General features: G+C 39.6%; 1 protein-coding gene across 12 annotated transcripts in view; it reads right to left on the reverse strand.

Moving 5' to 3' along the window:
- Positions 1–27,463, reverse strand: part of zmynd8 (zinc finger, MYND-type containing 8) — an 80,060-nt gene that overhangs the window by 41,785 nt on the left and 10,812 nt on the right. For all 12 annotated transcript variants that reach the window (XR_008725162.1, XM_055652156.1, XM_055652161.1 and 9 more), the window contains exons 2-3: positions 24,362–24,528; positions 17,889–18,034 (exon numbers count right to left, since the gene is read on the reverse strand). Coding sequence is in view for 11 of the 12 variants with exons in the window: in XM_055652156.1 (XP_055508131.1) it covers positions 17,889–18,034; positions 24,362–24,528 (313 nt within the window). In the remaining variant the exon portion in view is untranslated. The remainder of the gene's footprint in view (positions 1–17,888; positions 18,035–24,361; positions 24,529–27,463) is intronic.

Below are 27,463 nucleotides of genomic sequence, written 5' to 3' on the forward strand. Positions count from 1 at the left end.
GCACGAGGTTTCTTAGAAAGTTAACAAATCTGCAGTGATCACTATCATGTGACTCCCTGGTCAGATCATCCATCATTATCCACCCTTCCCTGATCCCTGGCATTTTTCCACTGTAACTGTAGGAGGTGCAAAATTGTTCCTATACCTCATTCCTCGCCACCTTCCAGGGACTAAACAGCCCTTCCTGATGAGGCAATGATTGGAATGTATCTCCTCCACCCTCGTCTACCACACTTTGTGCTCCCGATGTGGCCAACACTGCATTGATTGGAGAGACCAAATGCAGATTTGGTAACTGGTTTGCAGAGAACCTGTGCTTTGACGCCATAGGCCATCACAAGCTCCCAGTTGCATGCAATTTCAATTCTCCTTTCATTTCCCAAACTGATCTTCCGTCCTTGTCCTTCTCCACTGCCCGTGAAGCCAAATGCAAACCAGAGAAACCACACCTCCTATTCCACCTGGGTCGTTTAACAATCCAACGGTATAAACAATTCATTCTAAAATGTCAGCTAACCCTTGCCTCTGGTTTATATTCTCTTGTTATATTAACTGCCTTCAAGCTGATATTCGAGTTATTCATCTGATTCGCATCAAACCTCCCCTTTTTCTGTATGCCTCTGGGCATCCTTTGTCATTTTGTACTGGTTATGTTTCCCTTAATTTTCCAACTGGTGGAAATGTTATCCTGTCTGTACCTAAAACATCTCCCCTTTTAAAAATGTTACTTGATGTTCTTTTGCAGTTTTATCTCCAATACTTAATTTTCCATTACCTCGGTGTTTGTCATTCCATTGAAGTAAGCCCTCCTCCAGTTGAGAATCTCTGCTTTTGATTGTTCCATGCCATTCGGTGCTATTAATGTAAACCTTTTTAACTTGATGATCACTGCTTCCCAAGTACCCCCTCCCTGATCTTTGGTGCAGTTGGATCACCTTGCTTACCAGAAGTCAATTCAATGTTGCTCTGTGCCTCATTGGCCAAGGTCTTTCTGTTGATTACAATTGAGGAAGTCTTTGCTATGTTTGCCCTTTAACGTTATTCTAGCCAATCAAAGGTTTCATTTGATAGCTCCCAAAATCACAACTATAGTTCTTGCACATTTCTGTAATTTCCCTGCCGATTTGCTCCTTATGCTGCCACTTATTATTGGGAAACCTGGAGCAAACCCTCAGTAATTTGATGGCTCCCTTCTTGTTATCCAACTCTAACCTAGTGAATAATACATTTGACTTCTCAAGAACATGCCTTCCCTCCAGCATTATAATGTCTTTTTCTAACCAGTACCTCCATCCCACCCACATTTTTTCTTCCCCGTCTGTTCTAAACATCTTTTATCTGCCAATATTAAGTGCCTATTCCTGACCATTTTTTGTGGGAGGTAAAGTTTCATTTATGGCTATACATGTTCCTGCACAGCTGTTTCTGCAGCTCATTGAATTTAGTCATGATGCTTAGAATTATATAATCTATGTCAGTTTTATTTCCTTCCGTATTCTCATATAGTCTGCTCCCATTTAAAACTGTACTATTTTCTGCATGAGTGTCATCTACCACTCCAGTTCTCGTGTGCAGCTTATTTCTACTGCTCTATGCAGATGCCCAAGTCTTGAAAGTTTGGTATGAATCTCCCAGCTATGACATAATGTACAGGTTCCTCTTATCCCACGACTGATTCCAGTGCCTCAAAGAATTTTGAGTCCTCTTTTCTTAGAACACAGAACAGTACAGAACAAGAACAGGCCCTACAACCCGCAGTGTCTGCGCTGAACATGATGTCAAGACCATCTCTTATCTGCCTTATAATCCATATCCCTCCATATACCTGTGCCTACCCAAAACCTTCTTAAATGTCACTATCGTATCTGCCCCAAGTACCAACCCTGGTGAAGCCTTCCAGGCACTCGCCACCCTCTGTGTAAAATAAAAATTTGCCCCGCACATCTCCTTTTAAACTTTGCCCCATTACCTTATAGCTCTGCCCTCTAGCATTTGATTTTTCCATCCTGGGAAAAAGGTTCTGACTGCCTACCAATGTGCCAATATAATAGTCTTCATCATGACTGAACCACATGTTGTATAAATGTTGTAGAATGCACTCCTTCTGATTCACGAGCAACTACCTTTGCTTCCAACCCCTTGACACAAGTATCATTGTTGAAACAATTAAAGATGGCTGACTTGAGACACCGCCTCAAGGAGCAACTACAGATATTCAAGAATTGTACCAATTAATCTATGATAAACACTGCCATTTGCTTTTGTACTTGACAGGAATCTAAATAGTGGAGCGTTTTATTACCCTTGCTTCAAGTTGACTTTGGATTTACCGGAACACTTTTGATGCCATGTTTGGGTAAATGCTGTCTTTATAGAGACAGAGTATCACAGCACAAAACCAGGCTCATCAGCCCAATGTCAATGCTGACCAAGATGCCCATCTAAGCAAGTACTATTTTCTCTCAATTGACCTATATCCCTCTAAACCTTTCCTGTCCATGAATCTGCCCAAATGCATTAAAAAAGTTATTATTGGACCTCAACCACTCAACCTGCCTCAACCACTTTCTATGGCAGTTTATTCCATGGCTCTCCGAGAAGTTGTTGTTCCTTGGGTCCATTTAAAATCTTCTCCCTCTCATCTTCCGCCTATGAACTATCATTTTTTTTTTGGGGGGGGGTCCTGTTTCCTATGTCAAAGCAGACACTATTGGATCAGTTCTGGAAATCTCCGTATTTGGAGCAAGGCTAGGGTTGAATGATCATGATGGAGCCCCAAGTGAGTTTTGGCAAGTGTTTCTTTATGACCTTGAAAGTAGCCCCTTTGATCACTTTACTGAACTAAAGGTAGGTTTTGTGATGAGATTGGAAGTTCCATTTTGGGTCAAGTAGGACAATGAGATTGCGGATGGCTTGGTCCACTTGATGGCCTGAAATTAAGCTATAAGGTGGAGGCAAGTGTGTTGAGCTTGTTGGCAGGGTAGGTCGATGAACAGGGAAAACCAAACTGTTGTTGGTTATCATTCGGATTGTGTTGAGATTCAGGAGGAGGCAGGAGATGTGTTGGTGGTACACCTGGCTACATTGTGGAAGAAAGAATGAAATGAAGAAAGGGTACTTTTTGACAAAGTATGACATGATGTTTTAGGCTCTTTCCCAATGGGTAAAGAAATTGGAACTGAATACTGAAGCATTCTTTATGTGCCTTAACAAGAGTGATAGGTGTCTGATTCATCAAAGAATGATGTACCTACATCTCAAAGAACTAAAATCCATGAATATACTTGGCCAGTGCTGACTTGAGCTGCTTTAATCACAACACAATGTGCCGGAGTTGTTCAGGCAGCATCTTAAGAGGGAATGGATAGGTGACATGTTGAGTTGGAACGATTCTTCAAATTGGAATCGGAAGAAGGGTCCTAACCCAAAAAGATGCCTATGTGGTCTGAAGATGTTGCTTATACATTCCTTCCACACATGCTGCCTGACCTGTTGAGTAACACCAGCATTTTGTGTTTTGCTCAAGATTCCAGCATCTGCAGTTTCTTGTGTCTCCATTCAGCTGCTTTAATACTCCAATACTTCCAACTCCCTGATGCTTTGCTCCAGATCACTGAAAACAAAGGACCCAGATTTTAATTACAGAGTCTGTGTTGTGGCTGACTTGGGTAAATTAAGTACTGTAAAACTTTCCAGCACAAAACTTAACATGTTGCTATTAAAAAGGATAACTTCCCTTTGGAACTCTGAACTGTTCTATAACTTTATTCACATCTATGTATTTTAAACAATCCCTAAACCAACCAATTTGTATTTTTTAATGACTTTTGTCAGTCATCGCAAATTTGTAATTAGTTGTAATCTGAAAATGTATTTCAAAATAGATCATCCAATAAGATGCCAGTGGCTGAAACCTGTTTATGAATGAATCTGATGTTTAATTCTGTCAAAAAAAAGCAAAGTACTGGAGTAACTCAGCAGGTCAGGCAGCATCTCTGGAGGACGTTTCAAATATGGGGGTGGAAAAGGATCTGACCTGAAACTCCACCGATCCATGTTCTCCAGAGATGCTGCCTGACCCACTGAGTATCTCTAGAACTTTGATATATATTTTTGGTAAATCAGCATCTGCTGTTCCTTTGGCCTCCATTTAATTCTGTCATGTTTGTATGTTTAGTCACCTTCGCTCACAGTGTGTATTTGTCTCTTCCATTGTCTTTATGCCTTCACTTTTATTTTTATGATTGCATTTGGACACCAGTCACAGTTAATTCATTTTTTTAAATCTTAAAGGTTGCAGTAAATAGAATGAATAAATTTAGCAACCAGGAGTCAGTGCCTTTCTCACTCTTTCCAAGCATGTTGGAAAGATAACTGGTAAGCTGGAGTAGTTCCACTTCTTGCCCATGTAAGTCATAGGTGTGGAAACAGCCACTTCAGCCCAACTTGCCCACACCAGCCAACATGTCCCAGCGACACTAGTCCCACCTGCCTGTGTTTGGCCCAAACCCCTTCAAACCTGTCCCATCCATGTACCTGTCTAACTAGTTTCTTAAACGTTGTGATTGTCCCTGCCTCAACTACCTGCCCATGCCGCTCATTCCATCGTGGGGAAAAAAAAGACACAAAGTGCTGGAGTTACTCAGTGGGTAAGGCAGCAATTCTTGAGAACATGAATACGTCATGTTTCAGTTTGGGACATTTCTTCAGTCTGAAGAAGATCAAGAGTCTAAAGTGTTTTATTGTCATATGTCTAGAAACAGAACAATGAAATTCTTACCTGCAGCAGCACAACAGGTATATATATATATATATATATATATATATATCCATACATCCATATAATAATAGTGCAAAGACAAAAACAATCTCCCCAAATCTATGTAGTTCCGAGCTTATTTGGAAATTATAGTGTTTAATAGCCTGATGGTTGTGAGGAAGAAGCTGCTCCTGAACCTGGATCATACAGTTTTCAGGCTCCTATGCCTTCTTCCCAATGGCAGGAGTGAAATGAAAGTGTAGCCAGGGTGGCATGGGTTTCTTATAAAGTTGAGGAATCTGAGAAAGTTGAGTAATAGCTATAGCCTATATGAGCACGTACCCACCGCCCGCTAACACAACATTTGTTGATCACCCAGCATCCAAATCAAATAATATCAGCGCTTATTTCAAATTTGCACATGCACAAACCGACTGCTTAGCATGTACTTCACTGGCTAAAATATACTGGCGAGTCTGGAGGTCATGAAAACTAAAATCTTTCTTCTTTCTTTAATATGTTACAAATTCTCTGGATGGATAAAGGTCTGTATAAAATAAAAAAAACATAATCTGTAACATACGGGGAAAATGCATGCTATTTACTTGAGACTCAAGGCATTTAGCTGCTCTTTTAATCATTAATGTCACATTTATATAATTTTGTATTCATTAACAAACCCAGGAAATTCCCCACTCTTTCCTGGAAGTTCTATTTTCATTGATTTGAGATCGGACAGAGCTCAAAATAGATCAGTCAAAAAGGTAAATCACTGGCTTTTATCATTTTGATGCCAACTCATCTGAATTAGTATGCTCATCCTCCATCTTCCTCACCTTTTGAATAAGAACCCGCAGGGATATGCAATGGTGAATTACAAGTAAAATATTCCCTACACTTTCATCTGCACTATAAATGCCAAACATACAAACCCCACACTGTTGTTAGCTGTATTCTGCTTATTGCCAAGTAAAACATTCAGGAATGCAGTAAAAAAATATATTCTGGAAATATAACCACTATGCAATTTCATGAATTTATTACTAAAAATACATCATTCACCAAGTATGAAAAGTTACTAAGCAATTAATTGGAAAAACCTTCAGGGATAATTTTTTTTTGTTGAATAATGCTACCACAAATCATTAAAAAACATACAGATTAGGCAAAGATATATGTAGCATAGAAACATAGAAAAATAGGTGCAGGAGTAGGCCATTCGGCCCTTCGAGCCAGCACCGCCATTCAATAAGAGCAAGGCTGTTCATCTAAAATCAGTACCCCGTTCCTATTTTTTCCCCATACCCCTTGATTCCTATAGCCCTAAGAGCTAAATCTAACTCTCTCTTGAATACATCCAGTGAATTGGCCTCCACTGCCTTCTGTGGCAGATAATTCCACAGATTCACAACTCTCTGGGCGAAGAAGTTTTTCCTCAGCTCAGAAACTGTGACCCCTGGTTCTGGACTCCCCAACTTCAGAAACATTTTCCTGCATCCAGCCTGTCCAATCCTTTACAAATTTTATGTTTCTATGAGATCTCCTCTCATCCTTCTAAATTCCAGTGAATACAAGCCCAATCGACCCATTATTTCATTATATGTCAGCTCCACCATCCTGGGAATTAACCTCATGAATCTACACTGCACTCCCTCAATAGCAATAATGTCCTTCCTCAAATTAGGAGATCAAAATTGCACACAATACTCCAAGTGCGGTCTCACCAGGGCCCTGTACATTTACAATAGGATCTCCTTGCTCCTAAACTCAAATCCTCTCGAAATGAAGGCCAACATGCCATTAGCTTTCTTCAGTGCCTGCTGTACCTGCATGCTTACTTTCAGTGACTGATGTACGAACACACCCAGGTCTCGTTGCACCTCCCCATTTCCTAATCTGACACCATTCAGATCAAAATCTGCCTTCCTGATTTTGCCACCAAAGTTTCACATTTCTCCACGTTATACCAGCATTTGGGTTTTTATTTACAAATCATGGGAAAATGCAGCACAAGAAGAGGTCAACCAGCCCATCAAGATTGCACGTTCTCACTTAGACACATCCATGTGGCCTCAAAGCTCTGCCTCGCTTGCAAATATTTCACTTCAATTATTATCAATTCCTCTTAAGAAGCATTACTGAATCCATTTCCATTACCCACTTCAAATCTGAACCACCACTATGTATAATGTTTTTTTTTCTTATGCCACAAGATAATCCACTCTTAATCCTTCTTTTTGCAATTTTCCTGTTTTCCTGATTTCTTCCAATATGGTGCAGTCTTCGAGTATCTCCTCTTTTTGATCAACATGCTCATTGTAAAATCTTCTTGTCTTTATTTTCCCCAGAATGTATCTCCTATTGCTGCTTCAGTCACTATCTTCTAACTGTAGACACAAAATGCTGGAATAACTCAGCGGGACAGGCAGCGCCTCTGCAGAGAAGGAATGGGTGACGTTTCGGGTCGAGATCCTTCTTCAGACTGATGTCAGGGGAGTCGGTGGTACAGAGATAAAATGTAGTCAGAGACAGTAAGACTGGGGGGAGAACTGGGGGGGGGGAGGGGGTGGAGAGAGAGGGAAAGCAAGGGCTACTTGAAGTTAGAGAAGTCAATGTTCATACCGCTGGGGTGTAAGCTACCCAACCAAAATACGAGGTGCTGTTCCTCCAATTTGTGCTGGGCCTCACTCTGACAATGGAGGAGGCCTAGGACAAATAGGTCAGTGTGGGAATGAGAGGGGGAGTTAAAAGTGTTGAGCAACCAGGAGATCAGGTGGGTTCAGGCGGACTGAGTGAAGGTGTTCAGTGAAATGATCACTGAGCCTGCGTTTGGTCTCGCCAATGTATTGGAGTTGACACCTGGAACAGTGGATACAGCAGATGAGGTGCAAGTGAATCTCTGCCTCACCTGAAAAGACTGTTAGGGTCCTTGGACGGAATCGAGGGGGGAGGTAAAGGGACAGGTGTTGCATCTTCTGCGGTTGCAGGGGAAAGTACCTGTGGAGGGGTTAGTTTAGGGATGAGTTGGCCACGGAGTTGCGGAGGGAACGGTCTCTGCGGAAAGTAGAAAGGTGTGGAGATGGGAAAAGCAGCCAGTAATGGGATCCCGTTGGAGGTGTCGAAAATGTGGGAGGATTATATGCTGTATGCGACGGCTGATGGAAGGGGGGGGAGAGGTGAGGACAAGGGGACTCTGTCCTTGTTATGAATGGGGGGAGGGTGAGCAAGAGCGGAGCTGTGGGATATTGAGGAGACCCCAGTGAGAGCATCTATAATGGCAGAGGGGCACCCTCGTACTCTACGACCACTATCTTCCGACTGACGTTCTACTTTCTGATATTTTTAGTTGGGCTGGTGCTGTGCGTGAAAGTTAACTTTACATTAGAATCCTTTCATTTTCTAATAGGGCTCTCTCCAATTTGAATCCTTAAATGCCAGCATTCAGCATTGTTAGAAATTCCAACTTCAATCCTACTCCCGAGGCAGAAGCACAGAACCAAGACTGAAACCTCTTGGAGTCCACAGAGCATTTATCCAAAATTGTTAATTTGAAAATAAAGTATAAAGATCATTGCTGTTACTAATTGCAAGCTAAAACCATGTGTTGGAGCAACTAATTAACCCCCCTACTTTATTGTTAGAAATACAGCCTTGATGGAACAAGTCTTGAATGTAGTTTGGCTCCACTACATATTTAGAACATATATGTTTTTGTACAGACAACCATCTAATCAGAGGCAGGTAATCAGGGACACACACAAGAGTCACTGGAAGAGAAATGGGATGAATTTGTGGCAAGGTAAAAGAACAACAAAAAATGATAGTTGACCTAAGTGAGAGCAACACTCAAGGAAAGAAAGGCAATGTCCAAGAAATGTTGGAGAACATCTCAAATGGGCTCTAATATACTGTGAACACACATCATGCTGAAAAGAAAGTAGCCTGTCCATGTTAGATTAAAAAATGCAATCAATGTATGCAGTAAATTTGTATAACGGTGCTAAATGGCGAGCAAAAGCAACTCAAGACAGATGAAGAGACTACATGATCCAGATAAAGATCACATTGTGACACTTGATGTTGCTGGATCTGCTAAAGCTCAACATGTTCATTAATTAGTCAAACTTGAGCCAGCTTAGTCTTTCTGTCAACCTTCTACGAAAGACAGTAATAATTTAATGTAACATCAAACCTGAGGATTTTAATTATCTACTGCATTTGATCAACAACACTAAATTAAGTTAGGAGACAGGAAGGCACCAAGATCAAGGTCCACTCCATTTCTCAACACATACGATCAATTGCTGATAAATAAGCATCTTATATTAAATAGCACTCTGTTTGTTGCAAATCAAAATACAGAGTTAATCCCAAGAACAAGTTGATGGACAATTCTCTAAAACTTACAAATGTAACAGGCTGGCCAAATTAGAAAGCACGGTTCCTTCAAATTACATACAGTTATAAGATAGGAGATGACTGTGCAATAATCCAAAGCTTTCTGAAGCTCTTTACTTATGCAGAAATATTAATGATGCTCAGACTAAACTAACTAAAAAAAGACCATGCAGAATAATTAATGATGCTCAATCTAAACCAGCTAATGATAAACTATTAGTGACTAGTCAGTCCAACAAATTTTAGCACACATGTTAGGAGGAAAGGGGAGCCTGTTAAATTACTTGTTAAGCCCCTTTTCGAATTTATAAAGTGTAATATATTTCAGTCTCAATTCCTGAGAACACTTTAAAAAGGATCTAAAAAAATGTCTAAACATAAAAGTTGGACCATGGCAGAGAGATAATACTAGAAACCTAATAGACACCACACTAGAGAAACAAAATTCAAGCAAAGCTGAAAGAAAGGGACAAAATATTTGAAAATTGGGATAGACCCTCCAAAACTTAAATTGTGTTCAAAATGTCTTCTATGCCAACAAAATGTCATTTAGATATTTCCAGCAATGAAGACTTATACCCTGACTCCACTGACTCAGTCTGAAGAAGGGTCTCGACACAATACATCACCTATTCCTTTTCTCCAGAGATACTGCCTCACCCACTGAGTTGCTCCAGTAATTTGTGTCTAACTGCTTATAATTTTACATTGAAATTGCCTGGATTAACCATTTCTCTTTGAGACAACACAGAACAATGGATGCAGTAAGATGGTGTCACCTATGGAAATGTCTAGGTAGAATGAGAATTATCTTAACTTAATGCTTCATACCATTTTCTTTTTAAATACTGATGAATAAAAGCTTCATACTAAAATTGAAAAATCTGAATACTATGAGGGGAAAAAAGATTAAGAAAAATAGAGAATTTTAAACAGTCTAACTAAAATGTAATCCAGCCAAGAGGTTCCAGGGAACAAGTGTCCAATTTTAAAATCAGAGACAAAAATATACTTCCCCCGATGATGCATAGATGAAATGACGGAATTTATGTCCATCCTCTTATTGAAGATGAAAATATTAAGATTCTACAGTCACCAATGGATGATGCATCGCACCACATATCACTACGTGATTAGTTTGATTTGCTAAACAATATAAGTGTACTTTTGTCACTGTTTCACCATTAGGTGCAGGTTTAAATGGCACGATAGAACATGCTGCTGTTGAATCAAGAGGGTTATTAAGAAAACCACACGGGTTTTGGTTGATGCTCAAAGTAATCCATCTCAGTGAGGCAAAATATCATGCAAAATTGCTCAGATCACATGGTTACAGTGTACAGGTAGCTAGCTCTGTTATAACATGAAGGTTGTGTCACAAAGAAACCTCGCATTACGGAAAATTGTGTTATAAAAACATGTGTGGAAAATGGGTTAGGAGCTAGAGTTTCAGACCCAATAATAAAGTTATTCCCCTTCCCACAGGATTTTCAAAATTAAAAGATATTTTTAATAGCTGCATTTATTTTTATTACTGCAAGCTGAAAATACTAAAGGCTGCATTTTACATTGATAAATAAAATTCATTTGCATGAGTATCAGTAGAAGTTATTGCTTGTCAATTTCAATGGCCACCCGCAGATTAAATAGCAGCCATGTTCTAACAAGGCAATGAACATACAGACAGGAAGTATGGAAAGTGTTTTCCCCTCCAGACCTTTGTTCCCAAAATAGCTTATTTCTCTGCTTGTTAGTTTCCAAAGTAACTTTCAATTGGTTCTCTAGTTCCTGATCAAAATCATGTACTAACCAATTCTGACCTCTTTATACAAGTAGTGTTCCCCAATTCATAATTCGTATTATAATTCATCAATTTACATTATGCAAGTATATTATTAACAGAACCAACTGCACATATTAAACTAAATTAAAAAAATTTCAGCCATCAAATTTCCTAAATGAAACAAAACTAGCCAAAAGTATCAAAACAGTATAGTCAACAAACATGCCATGCAAATGTATCAACTGAGAGCTTATTGGAACAATATAAAGCAGCGGTCTAAAACATGCACAACAATTTTACCCATTAGCAACTTTGATCAGTAAGAACTGAAATGGCTTGGTTTTATACCGGTCCATCTTATGCATGCTCCACTAGTACCATAAGAAAGTAGCAGCAGTTTCCAATTCTATAAATCCAAAGATTTAAATACAATCTTTCCTCATCCAAGTTTTTCACAGATTTTCTATTGGCCAAATTTATCATCAAGGTATACTTAAATATGCTTAAAAGTCAAACTACTTTTACTGAAAAGAATGAACTTTAATATTGTACATATTTCTGGAATTATGCAACACTTAATGATACTTTCATTATAACCGTATACTCCACACAGAGCTTGGTCACTGTCCAATTCACTTTGACCTCATTGGGATATTGGACTTTGTCTGTGGAACTGGTGCACTGCAATGGTGAGAACTATATTCTGCACTCTGTATCATCCCCCATGCTCTACATATTGTACTTGAGTTTGATAGTATTTATGTAGAGTATCATCTAATCTGACTGGATACCATGCAAAATAAAGCTTTACACTATGCCTTGGTGCATGTGACAATAAACCTAGACCTACATATTTACTGTTTATGTTAGGTTTAAGATAAAATGTGGTGCAGCAGAAGACCCCGTGTCTTAAGATCATTCTGGATCCTATTGATCTGATGATCAATTATCCATGCATTGGTAAGCAAAATTGGTTGCCATCTCAAATGGTCAGATACTCCGCCACTTCAACCTGGACTTCCACTGTTACGCCGATGACACCCAGATCTACCTCGGCACCAAATCCCCCCCCCCCCTCTCCCATATCAACTCCTGTTTGTCAGCTATAAAAACCTGGATGCAACATAACTTCCTCAAACTCAACAGTGATAAAACAGAATTCCTCCTCATAGGCTCCAAATCCACACTCAGCAAAATCAATAACCCCACTCTCACCATCGACGGCACCACTGTCTCCCCATCTTCCCAGGCCCGCAACCTTGGCGTGATCTTTGATTCCACCCTCTCCCTTGAGCCTCACATCCGCCATGTCATTAAAACCTCTTTCTTTCACCTCCGCAACATCGCCAAAATCAGACCCTCTCTCACACCTCTCGCTGCTGAAAGACTCATCCATGCCTTCATCTCCTCCCGACTGGACTACTGCAACTCACTTCTCCTTGGCATCAGCTCCACCTACATCAACCGACTCCAACTGGTCCAGAATGCAGCCGCCAGACTCATCACCCACACCAAATCCTGGCATCACATCACTCCAGTCCTCAAACAACTTCACTGGCTTCCCATCTCCCACCGGATCACCTACAAAATCCTGGTCCTCACCTACAAAGCCCTCCACCATTTGCCCCCCCCGTATCTGACTGACCTCCTCTCCCCCTACCAACCCTCACATCCACATCAGCCGGTCTCCTCTCCATCCACAAGTCCAACATCCGCAGTTTTGGGGACAGAGCCTTCTCCAGGGCAGCTCCCAGGCTCTGGAACTCCCTCCCCCAACTGATCCGCAATTCCGTGTCCCTCACCATCTTCCAGTACCGCCTCAAGACCCATCTCTTCACCTCTGCCTATCCTTAGCCCCACGTCCCCCTCCCTTTTCATCTGTGCATTAATTGCCTAATATTGTGTTTTGAATTGAATTCCGTCTTTAATTTGTGTACTAGTCATGTCTCTACTATTTATTTCATTCCGCTTACATGTTTTTCCTCTACTTGCTAAATTTTTGTAAGGTGTCCTTGAAACTCTTGAAAGGCGCCCATAAATAAAATTTATTATTATTATTATTAAATGTTTTTTGAGCATCTGGAACAAAATTTCAACAATCAAATTTTTTGCCAGATCAACAGTTATCAATGAAGTCAATGTGTAAACACCACAAATGATGTCATATAGTAGCCAAGACTATGGCAGTAACAAGGTATCATCTGTTTTCACTTAAGCCTAAGATGCAGACTTTGTATTGATAAATGACTGTTCATGAATGGAAGTGTCACATGCAAGGTCAGCTTCCATTTCCCAGCCTAAACTGTCCAGGTAGGTGGTGGCAGACCATCCTCTTGAATGACTATAGTCCATGTGTTGAAATAAACATTAATTGTGCTGTCCAGGCAATAATGAAAATAGCAACAGTGATAACATCCACGCAGATGCAGGTGGAAACAATACATCAGTGATGGAAGATTTGAAGGTTAAAAGTTGCAAAAGAGTGGACCACATTGGTTTAGATCTGAGTTCCGAGTTTCTTCAATGTTGTTGAGCTTTCTTCTACATAAATGGTGTGCATTCTCAACTTGTGTCTTGTAGAAAATGGAGACGTTTACTGAAGTCAGCATAGTCTAACTGACCAATGAATACCAAGCTTCCAACGTATTATTTTTTTCAGAATTAATATAAAAATAATGACACCAAATGTCATAAATTCTACGAGATAAGGTCACACTGACCAAATATTAGCGTTTTCGTAGTTTTTGTAAGTTCTATAGATTGCTATTGTAATGTTTTTGCCTTTTCATGTGCACTTATTAATTCTCTCTCTCTCTGGGAACCAAATCTGTTCATCAATTCTCAAATACAAATTTATAAAGAAAAACAAATCAGTGCAACAAAAAACACTGATAATATATTTCAATGTTGGAATGGGAATAATTTCTCAGTACCATTATAATAGCAATTTATCCACAAAACTACCTCAGAGGATAAAAGTAGAAAGGCGTTCCATGAGCATGTGCATTTAGAAGAAATAGGTTTCTTCGGCATTAAATCATTATCAATGTCAATAAAATAGTTGCATAAAAATGTGATTATAAAATGATGCCAACATGGGCTGACTGTTCAATTTTACCAACCTATAACCACAGAATCGATTTTTTGTCATAAAAAGAGCCAAATGTCAGCGTACAAGATATTTGAAAAGTTGTGGATACATTTTTAAAAGTGTATATTCAGAAATAGTGACCACTACACTAGCATGTTTTATCTCTGGTTTCCAATAAAGAGAAGGGATTGACATTGGAAAATAATGATCTGAGCCATGGCATCAATCGATTTATTAGCCTTACCTCCAAGCTGACACTCACATAATCCTACGGTTTAAGACTTTAGTCCACTCTACTTCAATAAAGGCTCTTGGATGACACTTCAGTGCTGAAGCAGTACTTTAATGCCAGCGCTGCATACTTTCAGATAGGAGTTTAAACTAAGGATATGCCTTCCTCCAGATTCAAGCAAGATTCTACAATACAACGAAGGAGCTCCACTAGAACCCTGGTCAACATTTAACTGTCAACTAAATGTTGTACATTTCCAGTAGTCTCATTGATACCTTATGTCTGTTCTGAATGGCACATTTTCCAACCACAATCTATAATTGGCTATAAAATGCATTTTGATTATGCAAGTGAATTATTTTCTTTCTGATTTCTCGGCAACTAAAACCAACCAAGTTTCTCTCAAATGTTGTCAAGTGTGACATGGAGTGAGAGGCATGCCCCACGGGTAAATATCTTGCTATTGGCTTACAGTTGAAGATGCGTGTTTCAGCATGTTATATGACAAAGAAATTAAGAAATTAATTACGTTTTTATACTATACAGGAATGTAACATTCCTGTACATGGGAAATTGTAATTAAAATGTAAAAAGATACATTGTTTTTAATTTTTATTGACCAAATTGAACCAAAAACAATAAATATTGATCCTGGCTAAGATTATTCTTATATGAAGGCTTGCATTTTGTTTTTGAATAAGCACTATATCTGTGATATATTAACAGGACCGCACTTTTTGAAAGATTGAGAAATATACTGCACATTACGAGACTGCATTGACCCCTCGTAATATTGATAATCGTCCCTATTGTAAATGTAAAATTAAACTTGCGACAGATAAAATTTAGATTTAATATAGGCAGGATAAATTGTTGGATTATCAATACAGCAATGTACCCAGATCATATAATATCTGCTTGATGGTCATAAGCTTGTATACTCAAATAAACTTCAAGAGTTATACTTCAGTGATTTTGTTTAAAAAAGATTAGGAAGTGATTTGGAACAACAAAGCCATACTTGGTCTTGTATTACCTTGTTTTAAAATCAATGGTTAAATAGACATGTTACGGAGACTCCAATTGGAATGCAGTTGCCATTTTCAGAAAAGTATCTGTGAAATGAGATGCACAGCCAGACGTTGCGTACACATCCACCTAAATCTTGCTAAATGTGCTCAGAGCATTGGTCCTTTGTCACCAAGTTTAGTTAGAAGAATACCAGCAATGTTCCCACATAACATAGGATATCTAGATTAACAAAAGTAAATGAGAGCTTGATAACTAAGTACATTTAGAGAAGCTTTGCACTCGATTTAAAACTGACACTTGTGTATGACTGCTTCATAACAGGGGTCTTATATGTTACTTACAATAAATAAGCTTGGACATCAGATTATGATACATTCAAATTATAATGTTACTTTTTTGTTAACCTGCACCAAAAAACCATGATGATATCAATTGAATTTTAGACTCAATTTAGAAAGAAACTAATTTACTAGACCACCTTCCAACATGTCACATGCATAGTGTTGTGTCTAAGAAACACAAACGGGTATGATAAACAGGTACAGTTTTGAAAATACTGAGAAAGCTACCCTACCATCTTTATAAGCTGAACAGATAGATAAAATAATTCCAAGGATGGTAAACAAACCTATCTAACTTTGTCATCAAACAAGTCACAAATAAAACATTGCAAAATCTAAAAGATGTTTAAATAATTTAGAAGCTGCATTACACCAAACTAAATCCATAAATGATGAGCAGATTAAAACAAAATTTAGATTTGTCAGATTTAGATGTCAATTCGTAAAAGTTCCAAATCCTTGATATTTTGATATCAATCTACTAATTTTTCAATTTGCTGCTGCACAGAGGTTCAAATATAGTACATATCAAAGGTCTTAGCTACAAAAGGATCTTAGCACTGGTAAAATCTAATAAAATCAAATTAAAATAACATTTGCAGTCAATTTGATGTGCACTGCAAAACTAGCAGTAGCTAATTTCCTATTTTTGTTTCAATAAAATAAACATGAAGTAACCATGTCAACATACAGAAAAGAAAATTATGAAAAAAACGAGGTTGAGCATTTTTGGACCAGAAAAAAATGTTACTCACTAATGCAGGAATATGACATTGACAATTCTCTGCAATCATTGATCGTTCTCTTACTTTGCTCAAATAACTATGGCATCTCCATCTTTTTAAGCCAAATTCGGCTTACCATTTAATGTCAATGAAGATATTGCACTTTTGGGCAATAACTGCCACACTTACTAATAATTCTTGAGCTGGGCAGCTTTTATTATATCAGAAATATAGACCAGCATTATATAGAGCAGGGCGGCAAGGTGGCACAGGGGTAGAGCTGCTGCCTGTACGGAGTTTGCACGTTTTATCCGTGACCTCCCGTGTTTTCTTCGGGAGCTCCGGTTTTCTCCCACACTCCAAAGACTTACAGGTTTGTAGGCTAATTGGCTGGGAATGTGTGTAGGATAGTATTAGTGTGCGGGGATCGTTGATCAGCACAGACTCGGTGGGCCGAAGGGCCTGTTTCCGCACTGCATCTCTAAACTAAACTAAATTTAAAATATATCCTTTGAATATGCAGCTGATTTCCCCCCCCCCCCACAAAAAAAGGCACAGCATACCCGAGTTAGGAACAAATTTTCAAAATATTAATTGGTTAAAGTAACAGTAACTCCTTCAGAAGGAAACTTGACAGGTTCCTGTAAGAAGGGCATTTGCAGTTCTAAAAGCCAAGCTGACAAAACACACTCATCTCCACAGGGGTGGAATAGGGGTGCAGTTGGCAGCGTCAGAAACCAGGGTTCTAACATGGCCTTGGATGCCGTTTGTGTTTAGTTTGCATTTTCCCTGTGATCTCATGGATTTTCTCCGAGTGCTCGTGTTTCCTCCCATATCTCAAAGACGTGTGGGTTTGTAGTTTAATTGACCTCTGTACAATTACCCAAACATGCAGGAAATGGATGAGAACGTGGGATAACTGGCATGAATGGGTGATTGATGGTCAGGGTGGACTTGGTGAGCAGAAGGGCCTGAGTACATTCGGTTTCTCTAAACTAAACTGTGCACCGACCCTATCCAGTTGCCTCATGATGTTTAAACCTTGATACGGTCACCCTTTAGCATCCTGCAAGTTGTTGGTAAGGACAGGATGAGCTGCAAGGCCTATTTCCTTGCTGTATTTCTAAACTGAATCTAGATTCTTAATTGTGGTCAGGTGAAGTTATGGATTATAAATGGTGTCCTGGAAGTTTATGAGATGGTTTATGCTCTACTATTAACCATTTTGCAGTTGATTCCATGGTTAGGTTGCAGATCAGAATTGAAGACCACAAAAAAACCCAAAGCATTATCAGTTTCTCTTTCCACAGATGCTGCTTGACCTGCACTGGTTATTTTACCAGCTTTTTATGTTTTCAATTTCAAATTTGGATTGTTGTTCATAGATGGTCTTTCATTCTTCTTTATATTTTCTTGGTTTTTGTAATCAATTTCAAATTATAACCATGAAATAATATGGGGTGATGCAGCTTGATAAAATTACAAAGTATCAGAGCATGAATTGGACACACTCGGATGTTACTATACCTGCTCTTTACTCGAATTGGCTAAACCAGGTTTTTTCTTCTTTTTTATTGGACTCAATGATTCATCTTGTGGAGAATGCCCATTTGAAGATGGCTGCGGGCTAAGCTGCTTTCTTTTCAGACCCGTACGTTCTCCCGAACCAAGATCTGAAAAATAAACTCTAAACATTAAACCAAACATTCACTCATGGCAACAAAATGACCATGTTCTATTAAGAGAAAACAGTTTCAGAAACCTAAGGAAGATTCAGCTTTTTCCATCGTAATTGGTGGAGTCTCAGTTAAGTTGCCCCTTCTGTCCCAGGTAAAATGCACTATCATAAAAATCAATTCTTTGTTGTTTCCCCTGACCTAGTCCGGAGTACTGTACCAAACATGTACAAATATCCTTAGGGCATGTTAATGAACCATAGGAAACTGACTACTGAATATTGTTATATCAATTTAAAATGGCATCTTATCAACCATAGCTATTGAGTTCAACTATCTGGGAAATCAAATTCAAAAGTAGAAATCTTAAGCATAAGGAAGAAAATTAATAATCATAGCCATACAGCATGGAACCATGCCCTTCAGCCAACTTCCATATGCCAAACAAGATGCCATATCAATGCCAGCCCCACCTGCCCATGTTTCGCAAACATTTTCCAGCAAAAATGAAAATTGGCTGTGCAATATATAGTACCACAGACATTTGCTATGATGTAGGTAGCGTAAGCGAGTGCAAGCTCCATTGTGTTAGAAGAGAGAAAACTAAAAAGGGTTTAAATATCTTTGTTTTGGATGGATTCTTATAACTTACCACCAAGTCATACATACATTTCTCAGTTAATTAAATATTTTCTTCAATATAATGACTGTGCAGGTAAGTGCTAATGCATTACTTGCTGCCATTGTAAAGCAGATTCAAAGCTGCACATTTTTACACAGTGTACATCCTTTTTAATGACCAATTACTTTTGCCTCAACAGGGTGATAATTTTACTCGTAGTCCCAAACCACTCTCTATAGATGGGCAAGAAAACCCTGTTTCTGTAATTCTGTATCTCTAAATTAAACTAAGTGCATTCACCCTATCCATTTTGCCTCATGATTTTATAAATCTTTATATAATCCTGCATCCTGCAGGTAGTCGGTAAGGACTTCATAGTCAGGATCGAACCTGGGTTTCTGGCGCGGTAAGGCAACAACTCTACCACTGTACTGTCCTGTCATAGAATCATATTGCACAGAAACAGACCCCTTTAACCCAACACATCCACGTCGATCAAGATGCCCCATCTAAGCAAGTCCCAATTGACTGAATATGGCATATATTCCTCTAAACCTTTCCTATCCATGTATCTGTCCAAATGTATTTTAGATGTTATAACCTGTGTGGTTCTGTATTTGGATCATAGTTGCATTGTGGACAATCGGGTGGCGCCCATAATGGCCACCTCGCCAGCAGTCTGTCGTCCCTTCTCTGTTTTTATTATTTTAAGTATGTGTCTTGAATGTTAGTTTTAATGTCTCTTGGTATGTTTTATGTGGGGGGTGTGGGGGAGGATCAGGGGAAACCTTTTTCAGTCACTTACCTCGACTGAGATGCGATTTTTCTCCGTGTTGCATCTCTGCCCCCCTTTGCAGCCTACAATGTGGAGTGGTGCGGCCTTTCCTGGAGACCGGCCCGGAGCTTCAAGTCACGGGTGCTGCGCGGACTTACCATCGCAGAGCCTGGGATCTTTTGCCGAGTACCGCCAGTGTTGGAGCTCCGACCGCAGGGGCTGTGGACTTTTAACTGTGAAGCAGCGGTCTCCAATAAGAAACGGCCGACTCAGGAGCTCCATAGTGTTCCGATCCTTCCTTACGACGGAGTTTCGATCATCCCGACGAGAGGGCTTGAACAGCGGACCGTCGGCAACGGCCCTGTTCAAAGGCCCTGACCATGGGTGAACAAAGGAGGAAGATGACTGAACTTTATTGCCTTCCATCACAGTGAGGAATGTTGATTCCACTGTGGTGGATGTTTATGTTAAACTTTATTTTATGTGCTGTGTGTATTTTTGCTTTTTACTTAGTATGGCTGTATGGTAACTCAAATTTCACTGTACCTTAATTGGTACATGTAACAATTAAATTGAATCTTGAATCGTGAACCTCAATTACTTCATCTGGCAGCACATTCCATATTCTCTGTGAAAACATTAACTCTCTGGATCCTATTAAATCTTTGCTCTCACTTTAAGCCCTCTAATTCTTGATTCCCCTGCCCTTGGAAAAAGAGCACATTGGCGCAGCTGATGGAGTTGCTGTTTCAAAGCACCATAGACCCAGGTTTGATCCTGATTTCAGATGTTTTCTGTGTGGGGTTTGCATGTTCTCCCTGTGACCGCATAGGTTTCCTCCGGGTGCTCTGGTTTCCTCCCCCAATCACAAAGACATGCAGCTATCTTGGTTAATTGGCCACTGTACAATTGCCCCTAAGGTGGAGGGAATGGACGAGAAAGTGGGATAAATAGAAATAGTGTGAACGAGTGATTGATGGTCGGCATGGACTCAGTGGGCCAAAGGCCTGTGTCCATGCTGCATCTCTAAACAAAACTGTGTGTATTCATCCTTTCTATTCCCCTCATGATTTTATTCACCTCCATTAGAGGCAGCTCCGGTAAAGTTGCTGCCTCACAACGCCAGAGACCCGGGTTCAATCTTCTCTATGGGTGCTGTTTGTACTATGTTTGTACGTTCTCCCCGTGACCACATGGGTTTTCTCCAGGTGCTCTGGTTTCCTCCCACATCCCAAAAACGTGCGGGATTATAAGTTAATTGGCTTGTAAATCATCCCTAGTGTGTAGGATAGTGTTAGTGTACGGGGATCGCTGGTTGGCACGGACTCGATGGGCTGAAAGGCCTGATTGCGTGCTGTATATCTAAACTAAACTGAAATCATCGTTTAGCACACTGCACTCCAAGGAATAATCCAAGCCTGCCCAACCTTTCCCTACATCTCAGGCCTTCACAGTTGTGATGCTCACTTTCAGATAGCTGACCACATCATCTCTTCTGTCTTCATGCCTCTTCTTCAGGTGCCCAAATTCGACCATATTTATCATTCTATCCAGTGCTGGCTCTCTGGTCCACATATCCTCACAGCATATGCCATCATGAAATTATTTAACACTTAATACATAATAAATGTCTATCCTTCATAATGCTACTGCATTAGATTTATTTAGAAGAAATCTGGGACTGAATTGTCATACTGTTTGCTTTTTTTTGTATTGTTTTTTCAAATTATACAGAGGAATTGGAACACTTTCACAATAGTGATATATTTTACAATAATGTTATCTTTCTTCTTATAGTGAAAACAGAAATATTTCTATCGCAAAATAAGTGTGATTCTAAAGGGCCTGTCCCACTTGGCCATCATTTGCGCGCCATTTACACGACCTGGTCGCATGTGGGTAGCGCGGGATGGGCGCATGGAGTGGCGTGGAGGAGTGTGGAGTTGCGCGCGGGATTTCGTCCTGAATGAAATCTTCGCGCGCCACCGGCCTGTCACATAAATGACGGCCAAGTGGGACAGGGTTACGTTTCAGGTCAAATGGGTGACGTTTCGTTTCGAGACCCTTCTTCAGACTGAAACATCATCCATTCCTTCTCTCCAGAGATGCTGCTGTTCCCGCTGAGTTACTCCTGCATTTTGTGTCTATCTTCAATTTAAACCAGCATCTGCAGTTCCTTCCCACAGATGAATTTGGTCTGCAGCTTGCTACTTTTCATTCACCTCTTTTTTTGAATAGGGTGATTTCACGAAAGGTCACTGGAGCGTAGATCCGCACCCACGTGACCGAAAATCTCAAGTGGAGGACATGCTATACATCCGGTACATTTTAGTGAATGGGAAAACACGCACTTTCCCACCCGATAAAAACATCGAAAACGGCCAGTTTTTGAGCTGCAATTTACTGTGCCAGTCAGGGTGACCGTGAGGCACAGCTACCTAGATTTTCAGTCCAAAAAAAGATAGAAACTAAGGTAAATTAAAGAGGGAGCTGAAGGTGCCAATCCAGCGGAAGTGAACAGCGGACATTTGCCGTGGAGATTTAAAGGTCCAAAATATCGGGAATTATCGCGTTTGCTCGCTGCAGTTCATCGATAAAGATAAAAAAGTCAATAATGCCTTACTTTTGATGAAATGCAGCGAGCAAACGCGATAATTCCCGATATTTTGGATCTTTAAATCTCCACGGCACCACGGCAAATGTCCGATAAGCATTTCCGCTGGATTGGCACCTTCAGCTCCCTCTTTAATTTACCTTAGTTTCTATCTTTTTTTTGGACTGAAAATCTAGGTAGCTGTGCCTCACGGTCACCCCGACTGGCACAGTAAATTGCAGCTCAAAAACTGGCCGTTTTCGATGTTTTTAACGGGTGGGAAAGTGCATGTTTTCCCATTCACTAACATGTACCGGATGTATAGCATGTCCTCCACTTGAGATTTTCGGTCACGTGGGTGCGGATCTACGCTCCAGTGACCTTTCGTGAAATCACCCTATAGGGGCATTACATCTGACGACTGTTGCGCGTCAGTCACTACCGGCCTGTCGCGTAAATGACAGCCAAGTGGGACAGGCCCTTTAGTCCAGTATTTGAAGACAATCTTGCCAGAACTGGTGATCACTGACTGTTCTCCTTATTTTTCCTTTAAAAAAAAGACAGGCACAATTCAAATGCCAATTATCACAAGAGGTATCCCATTGGTCTTTTACTTCTTTTGAAAAACCTTATGGTGAACAATAGAATCCAACTCTTAGTTTATTGACCAATAAACCACTTAAACAAGAATTCCTACAGTCATCCAAAAATTGAATATCAAAAAGCAATCCCCTCTAGCTTAAACTTCATTTTAAGCCAGAAGGCAGAACTGCTTACTTTGTTGCCAAATACGTATCTGACCAACTGGCAAAATCTATTAATCTTGCTCTAAAGGAAAAAAAAGTCTAGATTAATGCCCAATTAAAACATTGGAAATATACTTCTGCAGATTGTTCTGCATATTTCCAGTGATTTATAAGTTTACAATCTGCTCAGCACAACATAGGGCAGGAACAGAGACAATACTGACTGAATGTTAAACTATTTTTTAAACTTATCAGAACTCTTGGAAAACAGAAAAATTCTAACTGGTCAATAGTTTCTGAGGCCAAACTTGAATATCACTAAATTGTAACACCCTGAACTGTTCCATTGTTCTAGGATCAGTCATGGAAAGCTTATATCTGCAAGATCTGCATTTTCAAAGCCAAAGACTGCACTCTAGAGCTTGGTGTTATTTCATGCGGTTGGTATGCCTAAAATTCAACCATGAAACATTCTGACACTAGGCCCAGAGAAAGTTTACATGTTTGAGGGTCAACTGCATTGAATGCCCAAACATATCTTCACTACATTATCAATATGAAGGAAAAACGTGTTTTGTTTTGTTTTTTAAATCAGAAGGTAGCCAAGTTGTAGAAATGGTAAATTCTTATTCCAAGATGTAGCTAAATGTATCTTTAATACAAAAAAATGGTTTTGCCCTTCCCTAGGTGTCCTTGAAAGAATAAGACTTGGCTAAGAATCAATGATTGATTGATGATTGAAAGAAACGGAATAGAAACAGGCCATTCGGGCCTGCTAGTCCACGCCGACCATCATTCACCCATTCTGTGTTATTCCCACTTTGGCATCCACTACCTACACCCTAGGACAATTTGCGGCAGCAAACTAAATTTCCCACAATTTTGGGACATAGGAAACCAGAGTATCAGGAGGAAACCCACACGGTCACAGGGAGAATGTGCAAACTCCCTGAGGCCTGGCCACTGGTGCTGTAAGGCAGCAGCTCTAATGGAAAAATAGGCAAATGGGGGACAAAAACACATGCAGCAAGGAATAAAATATAAACAAAATCTAAACAAAATCTATATTCTAAATTTCCAATTCAGATTAACAATAGTACAATATATTTTACAAGATCCTTAATAAAACAATCCAAACATGAAGTTTCACAAGAACTATCAAGTAATATTTGACTCCATTGCACAAGGTCAAGTGATTAAAAGCCTGCTCAAAATGATCATCTGAAAGAGAGGCAGACAGCTTTAAAGATTGAATTCTAGTAAGGTTTTAGCAGCTGAAGTGATGGCCAGCATAGGTAAGTTCATTAGAATAAGTGTCAGGATGCAAGAATGAGAAATGTCCAGATACCTCACAAGGTTGCAGAAAGCTACATAGATTGGAATGGTGACATCATCAAGAGACTTGAAAACAAGGATAAAAACTGTAAAATAACTATAAACACACATGCAAACCAATATGATCTGACACATATAGACCACTCAAGAAAGCTAGGATTTCAATAGAACAAGTACCTCATGATTTTCACCATACATGAGCCATTCTAGATAGATGATAAACAGATTAATATGAAGGCGTTTCTTGACCTACCTCTTGATCTGGTTGAGATCTCCATCCCCTTCACCTCCTCCTCCCCCCTCTCTTCTCCTCCTTCTTCCTCTTCCTCTTCTTCTATTTCTTCTTCTTCTTCTTCCCCCTCCTCCTCCTCCTCCTCCTCCTCGTCCTCCTCCTCCTGTTTAGGCGGGTCCTCGGCCAAACTATACAAACGGAAAAGAGAGACCAACACAGTTTTAGACAATCATCGCACAAAATTATATTTCACAAGCAATAATATTTTGTTAAAAGCATACATTTCATTTGAATACCATGCAAGAAAATACAGGTCTTCCGCAAATTACGTTGGCATAATTTGTGGATGCTTTGTACATGCTAAGGAGTGGGAACAAGGCATTTCTGCTCGCCTTCTCTTCCACATCCCCACCCCTGAGCAGTAATGATGGAGGACTGGGTTGAGCCAAGCGGAGCTGGGAATGACCCACTCACTCAAAGTTAATGAAGTCGGTTGACGATTACTCTTCCCAGGACTGCTCACTCTCCCGACACACCTGCCTCTGTGATCCTCTCCCACACGCTGTTTCATTTCGTTTCTAGCTTACAAGCAATTCTCAGAAACAAAACTAGAGACTTCCTGTACCTTTTAATGCTTCCCTCAAATCCCTAACTTGAAAGCCTGCAGACTTGCATGGTGGATATTCCAAATAGCAACTTATGGTCAATGCTGTGTGGTTCCTTTGACTTCAATAATAAAAAGAGACATTTCAGTTTACATTTGTCTAATCTCTCATTGTGCAAGACACAGCCCTGGAATTTTCAGTGGTATCATTAATCATCCTGTTTTGCAGATTCCCCTATGGTCTTACCCCTCTTAAACTTGGTCATGAAATATAGGGCTGGACAAAGTTATGTGTGCTCCTTAGTTCTGGCCTTAAGTCCATCTTGGCTTTCTTCCACTCTGTCTACCCATAACCATGCAATTCAATTTAATTTGTCAAGATCCTAAGTGGAAGAATGAAATGAAAAAAACAATGCTGGAGGAACTCAGCAGATCAGCTAGCATAGACACAAAATGCTGGGAGTAACTCAGCAGGACAGGCAGCATCTCTGGAGAGAAGGAATGGGTGACATTTCAGGTCAAGGGAAATAGGGTCTCGACCCGAAACATCACCTATTCCTTCTCTCCAGAGATGCTGCCTGTCCCGCTGAGTTACTCCAGCATTTTGTGTCTACCTTCTGTAATTTATTGTTAGTGTTCAGACTATGGGCACAAGTACCAAGATTGGATACTGTAAATGCTGGCAGCTATTTCCTGACAAATAAATTGCATCCCAAAATTGTTATATTGGTGATGCATTGTTAGCATCTCACTGATGTTGGTTAGAAAAATGCTCTATAATGCCACGCAATGCCATGGGTTACACGTAGCTACTTCCTCACAATTAGGATTGATCATTTGCAATGTTTTTTAGATATGGGTATACAATGATTAAATATGTTCACTTTCAATGTTGAACATAGACAATGGCAGGTTGAGGTTTACTAACAAACAACCCTATGAGTTGAAAACGTGCCAATATGTAATTCATACCTCAGGACAATTCAGAGCCTTCACTAGCAGAGGGAAAATCCCAGGGTAAAGAGAGTGAAAAAAAGAGAAAGATTGTGACGAAGGAATGCACAATTAAATTGGCCGTGACATTCATGGGCAGCAGCCCGTGTCATTTGTATTTTTCAGTTCATTGTTTTCTCCCCGAAATAATTTTGACTCAGTTGCAATGCTTTAATTCTTTTTCTTTTACACAATGTGAATGAATCAAAGTCACTGCAAAGATAATTAACCGGCCCTGCTGGCAAAAACTGAAAAAACCTGTTAGGTTTTCCAGTCATTACAAAATATCCCCTATGTTTACTGTATTGAAAAAGACACAGGGTATTTCTCTCTGTAAAATGATGTAATGGGATATTTTATAGACTTTGACCTTAAATAAAGGTGTCAGTACAAAATAAGAAACCACAAGAGACTTAAAATATAATTTATAAAAAAGTGATTCTTTAAAAACCCCTAACATTGTCAGGGTCAGGGGGAAACAAATGCAGCTTTCATTTGGGTGGGTGAGGGAATTAGCAGATGTGACAAGCAGATGTAGATCAAGTCAACTCACAGTATTCCCTCAAAGGTATATTCTGCTCCCCACAGTGAATGGTTAGTGGTGGGCGTATTAGGCAAATTAACAGAACCTCAAATCTGTAGATCTGATCTTTTTATTTTTTCTCTGACTACATTACGTGTTATTTAGAATGAAACAGAAAACCTGCAATGATGTATTGGCCACAAAATGACTTCCTTGTGCAGTCATACTGAGCAAAGGTCTATATTCACATTACATACTTTGAATGTAAGCAAATTAATATTAACAGCATCATGCAATCATCAAAGGAGTATATGATAAGGATCTATGAACATTTACTGCGTGATAGTCATACCTTTAATATCTTATCTGTCCAAACAAACTCAAATGGGAAAGTGCATTTATGGTTTAATTGTGAAATGTTTCAACAGGAAAGAAGGGTCTTGATGCACATTGTGTCTACCCAGCACTTCTTATACCACATAACCATTTAAAAAAAGTCCCAATTCATAAGCCAATTGTCTCTTGGTTTTAGAGGTAGTGAATAACCATGCATCAGCAGATTGCCATCAAAATATTTTTGCACTGGATGTATTTGCTTATTAAATATAAAAACAGAAATCATGTTAGCAGTGGTTAACTGAGCTGCTTTGCATGTACCATTATCAACCATTTACTTGCCCTCAGTGCACAATGTTTACAATATGCAGAGTCTAAAAATGGAGCCTGGCACACAGTCTGTTCCTATCTGTGCCTAAAATGGTGGCACCCTCCATAATCACTTCAGCAATTGTCAAGCCTGCAAACCTGTACCACAGAACGATTTAAGATACAATTACATTTATTAAATCAAAAGATAACAACTGTATCAGATTGCACTGCAAAACAACCACTAAACTGCATGTAGCCAATACTTAATTCAGGAAATATTTAGCACAGAACATAAACAAAGTCAAAAGAACGTTTCACTGGTATTAAAAGCCAGTTAGAACCTTAAAGGAAAATA

This window comes from Leucoraja erinacea, chromosome 21 (genome assembly GCF_028641065.1).
Source record: "Leucoraja erinacea ecotype New England chromosome 21, Leri_hhj_1, whole genome shotgun sequence".
In the NCBI taxonomy this organism is placed as follows: domain Eukaryota; kingdom Metazoa; phylum Chordata; class Chondrichthyes; order Rajiformes; family Rajidae; genus Leucoraja; species Leucoraja erinaceus.